General features: G+C 48.2%; 2 protein-coding genes across 2 annotated transcripts in view; one reads left to right on the top strand and one right to left on the bottom strand.

The window, feature by feature from the left end:
- Window positions 1-1,567, top strand: part of SIMC1 (SUMO-interacting motifs containing 1) — a 6,283-nt gene extending 4,716 nt beyond the window's left edge. The window contains exons 8-10 of the mRNA XM_010153090.1: window positions 279-435; window positions 517-601; window positions 1,347-1,567. Of these exons, the coding sequence (XP_010151392.1) occupies window positions 279-435; window positions 517-601; window positions 1,347-1,567 (463 nt within the window). The remainder of the gene's footprint in view (window positions 1-278; window positions 436-516; window positions 602-1,346) is intronic.
- Window positions 1,568-4,380: 2,813 nt separating this feature from the next.
- On the bottom strand, window positions 4,381-8,811 carry KIAA1191 (KIAA1191 ortholog; the record flags this gene model as incomplete). Its single annotated transcript, XM_010153089.1, has 5 exons — window positions 4,381-4,625; window positions 5,071-5,207; window positions 5,523-5,629; window positions 6,911-7,035; window positions 8,685-8,811. Coding segments are annotated over 5 exons (705 nt in total), but the record flags the coding sequence as incomplete, so codon positions are not given.
- Between the last annotated feature and the right edge of the window lie 1,280 nt (window positions 8,812-10,091).

Genomic DNA, 10,091 nt, shown 5'->3' with positions numbered 1-10,091 from the left:
GCTGGCAGGGTGAAGTGAAGCAGCTAAGCTTGTTTCACAGACCGTGCCAACCTCAAGCTGCCGCAGGTCAGGCATAACGATGTAAACATACCCATGGCCAAGCTGTGTAACAAAGGTCTCCATCACATCTGGTGGTTTTCCTTCTGCTGGCCTGCTGGACAGCCCCTGAAGTCGCCCCACATCTGCTCCGCACCAGTGGGACACCAGGAACATTCTGGAGTAGTCATCCCTGGTCAGGCTGTGCTGTCTCCCCCACAGTAAATCCCTTTGTCTTCCAGGGAAGCTTTCTTGAACACCATGCAGAGCCAGCTCCTGCGCTGCAAACTGCTAGAGCTGCTGTTCCAGCACAGTTGTGACATGCCCCCCACCTTGCCCTTGTCTCTGGCCAAGATCCTCTATTTCCTGAGTCACTCCTCTATGCTGCTGCAATACCAGGTATCCAGCCCAACCTCTCCTTTGCCTTGTTTTCTCTTGAGAAAACCCCTCCTAATAACTAAATACTGTCTCCTGTCATAGGATGAAACAGCAGTATGGCAAAGATGGGATGAGATGCTGCAGTACTTGACTTTGCTGCTGATGAGTTACCAAAATGTAATAGTGGGTAAGCAGCCAGTTCTGGCCTTAAATGCAGTCTCATCAAGAGGCTACAGTAGAACAGCTAAAGTACCCTTCCTCCTCTCTTCTCATCACTCTTGAACTCCTGACCACTGAGTCCTAGAAAGATAAGGTGCCTCCCTCCATGCTGTTCTGCTGTTCCCAGCAGTCAGAGCCAAGTGATGTTGCACCAAGCAGAGCACCCACCTTGCTTTGCCAAGTTTAGCCCCTGCGACATAGCCCGTTTCCTAAAGGATCAGGCCTAGCACTGGGAAGTATACAAGGGTGCTTTGCACCTGCTGTTAACCTAAGTTGCACAGACGGTGGGTGGGAGAATAGGGTGGTTTAGGAGGAAAAACAGAAGTCAAAAGGATGGTAAAGCCAGGACACGCTCAGCAGTGGGCTGGGAGCACCACCCCCCAGCAGCCAGGGAAGGAGCAGTATTTCTGACTCCAGGAGAGCAGCAGTCACACAACACTCCCTAAAACTCCTTCCACCAGAAAATTCCTCTTCCCAACTTCAACTGCTTCAGCCCAGGGTTGAGGCTGTCACGGAGGAACCCACCATCACACATGCCCTGGGTGATGACTGTTGTTAAGCTCTTTGGATACTCCCTTGCAGCTGGACAGCTGTCCAGCCTGCCGCTAGCGCAGGAGGAAAGGATGCTACGAAGTCCAGTCCCCTCCCGCTGTGATCCGTCCCTGCGCAGGTCGGGCAGCCCGCTGTGTCTTGCACACCGTTTCCTCTTGCAGAGCACTTACGGAGCTCACTCAACGACCGGATGGACTTGATCATTCAGAAAGCCAAGCCCAAGCTGCAGGACAGCGATGCCATCAGCCCTCTGGACGTTGAGGTGAAAATAGAGGACTTCGTCAGCCGAATGCAGCAGGTCCTGGGGGAGCCTTTTCCCCTGCCCATCACAGAGAAATTGTGCGTGCTGCGGGAGTTGTTCCTCATTGTCAGTGCCACCTGATGGAGACAGCCACTGCAGCAGGGGGCACAGAGAGCTTCGTTTCCTCTGTAAAATCCCATGGAAAGCCCCATCTCATGCTGCAGTCTAAAATACCGTATGTCATGGGTGTTTGTTGAACTGTTTCTTTAGAAAAACGTTTGGTTTACATGCTCTTAGAGCGTCCTTTCAAACTTGCCTCATCCTACGGTTTTACAAGGCACTTTGTACACTTTTAAAAAATAAATTATTTTTTAAGTTGCTGAGACTCTGGTATCTTGGTGCCAGCCATGACCAAAGGGAGCACAGAGCTCCGTCAGCTCTACCTTGGGATATGCCTGTGTTAGTCTCATGCTAAACCCTGACAGTAGTTTGCACAGTTTGCTTGCAGAATGCCAAAAGACCCACTCAATATTTAGGAAAAGGTGATAGTATTTCAGAAAAACAAAGGAGCTGCAGTGGGGGCATTCACAGTGCAGAGGTCCCCAAGCCAGGCTGGTCGGTCCTCAGGAGAGGAATCCAAACTGTTCCAAATCACATACATCTACAGTGACTTTGCCCAAGGTGGTTAGCACATCAAGAGGAAGGACTTGATAGCAGCATCAGCTGAAAAGGCTTTGCCTCTTCCAGAATGCTCTGAAGTGCCTGCTGTGCAGGCAAGTATGGTGTTGTGATGAATATTCAAATACACTGCCATCAGCTCTAACCACGGCTGAGGTCAGAGAGCAGTTAGGGAGTAGTAGCCAGGAGCATTCCCAACAATGTTAACTCCAAGTGCTCCCTGGTCAGTATGCTCCTTCAGGTGTATTTTTCCATTTAGGTGCTTTTAGCTGGATTCAGCTTCCATCCTTAGACTAGGTAAGAAGCCACATTCCAGCAACAGTCCACAGTTATGGATGATTTCATATATATTGTTCATATCCCCAGTCACGACACTGGAGTAAACCACAGAAAGTAGAATGAGCACGTCACACTGAGGCCACACTTTCACCCCAGCCCTTCTAAGCCGAGATTAGCCTGTGTAACCAAGACCTGCACCTGGTACCAGCCTGTACCAGAGTGCCTGGGCACCGCAGGATCCATTCCATCACTCAAGGGGCCCAGGAAACAGCCCAGCCCAGCTATGTGCTCTATCAGCGGTACTTTGACAGCCACAGATGCTACCACAGCACTCAAACCAGAACTCTCAAGAAAACACAAAGATTCCATGTTCAGTTTCATCTCCACAACACTGAGTCTGGCTTTAAACCTAGACTGTCTCAGAAGGGGGTTTTACAGTGCAAACATTTAACCAAGCGTTGCCACAGCCCTGACTCACTGGGCAGCCCCATGTTTCTTCCACAGGTGCTCTGTCAGCACTAACGCACCCCAAGGACCTCCATCCACAAGGATTTTATTTTCTTGTAACAAACAAGAAGTCATACACAGAGACATGAATATAGACAACAAATAAATTAATGTCAAACGAGAGACTGATTGCCAAGGTGCAGATGAGTGGTGACAGAACTGCTTGGTGGGGCGGGAGACTCATCCCAGCAGTGCTGCTGAAGCTCGAGGGGAAGCAGGGCCACAGTGTGCTGCTTCACAGGGGACAGCAACTAGCCAAGTGAGCCAACCCTGCCGCACCCTCCAGGAGGAATGTCTGGTTTGAGAAGGCAGAAACCCCAGAGCTCAGCGCTCACCAGCCGTTAAGTAACCTCTGAATAATGCCCCGGCAACAGAGAAGTTCCCGATACCAGATGCATGTGCTGTCACCCACCACTACAGAAGCCTGCTGCTGTCTGAGAGCTCTGCAACAGCCGTGAGATCAAGAGGAGACCTGTTCTCCACAGGACAGGTGACAACTACAGAGCAATGCTGCCCACACTGCTGAAGGGGTTAGATAGTAGCCAGCACCTCCTGCCATGTCTCCTGAAAGCAAGTGTCAGCTCTCCCCAGTTCTGACTAGGCCAAAAACCACATCGCTGTACCACGGCAGGAAGGAATGTTTAGCCTTGATCTGCTCTCAGTCGTCCCCCCCTCCTGCAAAACACATTTAATGCTGAAGAAACAACAACCCTATTTGAGAAGTGTCCCTGGTGCCTAATACACTTCTACGTGATCCACACAGATGCTAGAAAAAAAGCAAACTGGGAAGTGCCAGAGCAGCTGTCAGTCTGATGCCTAGAAGGCAGGAGTGTTGTTTCACAGGAAGGAGAGGATTACTTGGTTCAAGCCACACCAGCTCTGGTCATCTCCACCTTCTTGGAGGAAGATGAAGAGTTGGAAAAGAAGCCATTCTTCCTTGTTACTGCCAGCCCCATTAGATTCTGCTCCCTGCCTTTCTATTTAGAGCATCTCAGAATGGTCACTGCTCCACTTTTCCTTTAAAGGAGTAACAATCCAAGAACAAAAGTGTTGAACTATAAGGTCACACTGGATAGTAAGGGAGCACCCCATTTAAAACTGGCCCACGACATTCCCAGAGCAGCTTCCTCCTGGCAGTTAATGGCCCAGGTTTTAGTCCCTGCTCATTCTGTACAGACCAGGCAGAACCACGGTATTCCCAAGGGTGCTGAGCAGGACAGGACCATGGGACTGCAGGCAGACAAGCCAGCCTGCTGGTATGGTTGAAGGTTTTTGTGTGGCACGGTGTACCGGGAAGCACAGAGCGCAGCCCAGCACACCAAACTGCCGCAGCAGACAGGATGGGTTACACTGGTTTAGTACTAGTGTGGGAGCTTTTCCAAGACTGGGTTTAGGAGGACAGCCTGTTTCCTTTTCTCAGACTAAGAGCTGGAGGGAGACTTTCCTATTTTACTGCAGCACAATGGGACAGGGAAGCAGTGCCTAAGACACCCTGCAGCCTGCTAAAGGCAGCAGAAGCATTCTTCCTAAAACCCGGTGGGAGTGAGCACATTCAGATCCCGAGGTTTGATACTATGGGAACGTGGAGATTGTTTCCTGCCTTCTGTGACTGGAATGTCCATTTTGGGTGGCTTGAAGGTGACTGGATCCTCTGGCATCCTGGTAGCCTGAGCACGCATCAGCTCCATTGGGGATGGCTTCTGGGCACCCTTGTAGGATTGGATGGTAAATCCTCCTGATGAAATAAAGAGCACAGCAAGTAAATTCTAGGAAAACAAGCCAAGTCCTCTTCCCACTGCTGCCAGGAGGGAGCAGTCTCACTGCTGCCTGACACAGCAGAAAGCCTATGCAAGGCCCATCTGCTCCACATCATCCAAAGCCTATTCCACATCAGTGGCTGGCACTTCCAGCTCTGGCTCCAGACAGCAGAGAGTAAAAAGCTGGTCATACCCACACCCTGCCCCTTCACTGCAGCTCAGTGGAAGGTATTTCTACTTTCAGATCCTTGGCACAGGTTTTACCTGCTTTACATTTAGGCACAGAAGTGATACAGACCGTACATCCACAAGGTGGTTCTAGAAAGCAACAAGGCAAGCAGGGTAAGGCTCTGGAAATAGCCAGTGTGATGCGTGACAGTTCTCCCCTCGCTCTTGCAGGGCAGGAGATTTGGGAGGACTTACCTGGATCAGTGGTGGATTTCTGGATGGTTTTAGGTCCAAAAAAGCTCCATCTTTCAGGTGGCAATTTGTCCCCACCAGCTTCTATGGCAAAGTCTGGGCCAGTGATAGAAGTAGAGGATCCCTGACGAAACCAACCCCTAGGGAAAAATCATGGAGTTGTACAAAACATGAGAATAAATACTTTGAGTGGCCACACTGTGCCAAGAACTTCACATGTAATTATCAGGGGCTATTTAAACCATCTTAATAGGTTTGTTACCACCCAGGATGAAGATGTTTGCTCAAGTTCCACAAGCTTTCAACATTTGGATCTGGCCAAGACAAATCCACAGCAGACTCTGAATTCCACCCCTAGACAGTCCCCTCACTGGATAATAAGGTTATTTGTAGAAGCTCCCACCTCAGCAGCCTGTAGGAAACCAAAGGAGGCAGTGGTCTGCCAGGAACAATACCTGTTTTTATGCCTGGGAGAGGAGTGGGGAGTACTGCTTGGAGTAGACTGAGCAGAAGTCGTCTGTTTGTCATCTTTTGTCATCTCTCCACTCTGCATTTTTAGCTTCTGTTAGGAGAGGCAAGAGAAACATAGAAGCAACAGAGCTTAAAGACATAAACAGTCAGTTTTACTGTCAAAATGGGACAATTGTTTATATCACAGGTGATAAAAAAATTTAAGTGTCACTTCACCTAAAGCTAAACCAGATATTACAATGCTTGCATGCACCCATTAAGCTTCTTGCCACATCAGATAAGCATTCTGGAAGTCCACTATGCTCAAGATGCATCCTCCAGGCTAGAGGAAGTCAAATCACACAGCTGACACTGCAAACTCAGTCACCACCCAACAGTAACGCACTGCTCCGATACCAGCACGCACAGGGAGGTCACGGATGGAGCAGGGTGGGCTTACACACCAGTTTAGCTCCATGGCAACAATTCGGTAAGGCCACAGCAACCATTTGTCTGCAGCACTTTTTAGAGCAAAGTGTTCAGTTCCTTAATGAAGGCGAGCCCAGACATCATACAGCAGGTACGAGGTGCAGGAGTGCTACACCCTGAGAAGTAATCCACGTACAAGGGGATGGAGGCTCTGCTCTACAACACTGGGATGAGCTGCCCCTGGGGAGCACGCCTGGTCATAAAATAAACAGGAACTGGGTGTACGCAAACGAGGTTATTGCAAGTCAGACAGCACAAAGTGAACTTTGAAGAAGTCACTTGAAGGGCAGTTACAGTTCAAACACCAACAGGCAGCTGCTCAGAATGTTTCCTGTGTCTATTCAAGCCACACTAATGCAATTCACCAACACTGTTATTGAAACTTTGACCTTGCGGGAGTGCGCTTGGGAGAGTTCACTATCAAACGCCAACTGCAAGATTACTGTGGGCAACTGAGCTCGAAAACATTCATTCATGAACTTTGTCTTTATTTCTAGTAAGAGTCAAGCCTGATTTCATCTCCTAACTTCCCCACTAGAAGTGCATGGTTTACAAATTCTCTTGGGACAAACAGTTACACAACAGTCAACCGCAGGGCATCATCCAAAGGTACAGCAAGAACCTCGATTCTGTGTGGGCATACCCCACTTGGAATGACAACTGTGACGTGTGACATGACTGGGGAAATGACAGATTTCAGAAAAAAGAGTTTATTTCAAAACTAAAAAGGCTAACACTAACTTTAAAATATAAATGGCTAACCTTGTTTTTACACAGTGAGCTAAAAGCCTCCAGAGGAAGCAGTTTAAGCAGAGTCCTAGCAACATGCTCCAGAAGTTGCTGCCAGGCAGGCGTTAAGCTAGTACACAGCCCACAGGGAGAAGGCCAACAAAACAAGCCTTACGTGGACTGCCTCAGCCACTCGGTGATACTTGGTCTCCTCAGTCATGAGGCCTTTGTGGGGAGTGTAGCCAACATCTCTCAGCCCTGCCTGCTGCTCAAAGCGCTGAATGCTCTCCTGAGTCTGCTCTGGAACGGAGAAGAGCACAGAGTCACACAGAAGTGCCACCACAAGCAGTTCCAGCAAACAAAGGCAACTTAGGCAATCAAATGTAAGACCCTCCCCATCATTCAGCCTACATGTTGTGATGAGCTGACAGAGGAAACAAGTTAATGATAGATTCTGACTTAACTATCCTGCATCACAGGGCTAAGTCAGATGAGCAGCAATTTGTCCCACAAATGCAACACCTGTAATTAAACCCATTTCACCCAAGAAGCTGCATCACTTGTAATTACAAGTTCCTAAATCTAGCAGATCCCAATAAGCTGGACAATTTTAAGTGGCCCTCTAGATTTCAGTGAGTTTTTTTGGCCAACAAAAAAATGAAGCCTTCTGAAAGGCTGCCCACACCAGCTAAACTGACAACCACAGCCTTACAGAGCAGGTGGTAAAGACTCACAGTGACTCTAGATTAGGTAAAACAGGCCATTTCAGATGCTGGCTCTGTATTTGGCTAACACACCAATATCAACTTCAGTTCTAAAAAATATAAGCCCTTTTTCCCCCACCACTACCAGTACAAGATGTACTGGTACATCTTTCACTACTCTCTAGTAAAACTAAAGACTATCAAAAGGGATTGGAACACAAAACAGTACTGGAAAAGCCCAATGCCAATCTTTAACATGGGAAGTGTTAGCCCTTTTAAAGTTATTTGCAGGGATAGTGCACTGTACAGATAAGAAATCTGGAGGACCTGTGGTTATTGCCAGCCTGTGACTGAATGTTCTTCCTGGGAAGCGTAGGTTGGGTCTCCCAACTTCCTACTGCACAAGGACATCTCTAGGCCATCATGTTTTTAACTGGATTAGCATTTTAACATTAGACTAGAACAGTAGCTGCCTTCCAGAAGGAAGTCCATGTTCCTGGATATTGTTTTCTGATTTGTTGGTTATTTTTGAGCTAAGACTGAAATAAGTGCTAATGTATCACTATTCCAAAACACTAGTCTAAAAATCTAGAAGTCTTTGGAAGCACTGCTTGGAGGCAAAAACAAAGCTCAGATCCCAGCTGCTAGAAGAGGCTGCAGGGACAGATTAACACATGAATAATTCCTCTTGCTGCAAATGGGCATGTCTTCTCTGCAAACATAACCGACCCAATTTGATTTTAAAGCATCATGATTTATGAGGTTTGTTTTTTTTTCAAGTAAGTGTTACTGTTAGCAAGGCAGCTGCTGCTGCTATTAACTAACATAAATGCCAGCAAGTGCTCCATTAGCACAGCATGTCTGCTTTCCACACCACTTTGGTTAATTCTAGTGTTTAACCTGTCATTCAGAAACAGCAAGTTACTAAGCAAACACAGAGTAGCAGCCTCTGCACTCCAGCAGCAAGGTGATGTGGATTGCAGTGTCCTGTCAGCAGATAATGGACCCTGCACTCCCCCCTCAGCACCTGGAAACAGAGGCAGCAAGTATGGCCTATTCCCTAGTTCCTTGCTTCCTTCTAGAAGCATCCCCCCAAAAAAAACCCCTATTATACAGCCCAAGAGCAGAATCTGTTTGAGCCTACAAGCTGTCAGGGACTCCGTAGTTACCCTGAGGCATTACCAAACCAGACCACAGTCGTGCCCACACCCCTGCAGCCACCACCTTAGAGGTGAGAGTTCTTACTTGTAATGAGGGAGTTCATGATGATATGAGTGGCCTTGGCCTTCACCACAGGTACCTTGTTCACACTTTCCATCGACGATGAAGGAGTTATGACAGGTGCATTCATGTTAGCATCCCCTTCCTCAGCCTGCAGGGAAGAAGCAGGGCACAGCTTCAGATGAGAAAGTATCTCAGCACCTTGCCAGGATACATCTCTGCTTAGAGGAGACACACAGCCAAGCTGCTCAGGCAGTCAGTCTTCACCCCACAAAAGAAACACATACTCTGTTCTTGCTACAACCCAGCAATGTTGAGCTTGAACCTTACAATTCCTATCAATGAAGAAGAAACTTGCATCCAGCATTTGAAAACCAACCAGGCTCAGAGCCAACAAGTTGTCAGTTTAAGTGCAAAGAGGTCAACAGGAAAGAAACCAGAACATATCCACTTCCATCCTCATCACTGCAAATTCGACTTCAAGGTCAACTGGGCAAAAGTACCTTTCCACAGACAGCTCAGACACAAACCATTTACAGGACAGCAGTCACAGATGAGAGGCTGGTGTTTAGGTCTTGTTCACCCCCTTATTCCTTGTATCAATTACTTGCTCAGTCTATCTAGTGGTCACAGCTCTACCACTGACCACAAGACCCGGGCAACAAAGAACCAGACAATGAATGCTAGAAAAACAGAAATCCTGTGAAACGGCCTTGCTCTTCCTAACACAGGAGTTACTGTTCCCTGACTGAAGAGTTTGCTTTTTGTGCCAAACCACAACCTTCGGTTTTCTTCCATAAGAAAGATTTTAAAACAAAATGAGATGAAAATCAGTGGTTTATCTCAAAGGGATGCAGTTATTTACTTCCATTCAAACTTAAGAGAACAACCTCTAAATTTAAAAGATCTAATCTGCACTCAAAACATCCCCATAGCCATTTTATAGTATAGTTTGGGTTGGAAGGGACCTGCAAAGACCATCTAGCCCAGCTCCGCTGCTGCAAGCAGGGACATCTTCCACTAGATCAGGTTGTTCAAGGCTTTGTCCCACCCAACTGTGAACACTGCCAGGGATGGGGCATCCACAGCTTCTCTGGGCAACCTGCTCCAGTGCCTCCCCACACTCATCATAAGGAGTTTATTTCCACCCTAAACTTACCCTTTCACTCTGGTTTAATTACACCTGGCTACAGCCTGCACCCTTTTTACCCATAAAGGCCTCCCATAAACAAGGCTCCCAGAACACGCCTATCTCAACCATACTTCGGTGGTCCCACAACAAGGCCCGGCGGAAAAGCCGGTCTCTTGTCCCCGGCACCTCCCGAGGGCCCCTGGGTCTCTGCTGCGGAGGACGGCGGTGTCGGGAGCGTCAGCTCGCCCGGTGCGGTGCCCCAGCCAGGAAGGAGGGATGCCAGAGCCGGGCTGCAGCGG

Source organism: Eurypyga helias, unplaced genomic scaffold (assembly GCF_000690775.1).
Source record: "Eurypyga helias isolate BGI_N326 unplaced genomic scaffold, ASM69077v1 scaffold10496, whole genome shotgun sequence".
Lineage (NCBI taxonomy): Eukaryota > Metazoa > Chordata > Aves > Eurypygiformes > Eurypygidae > Eurypyga > Eurypyga helias.
This window is presented reverse-complemented; position numbering and strand designations above follow the sequence as displayed.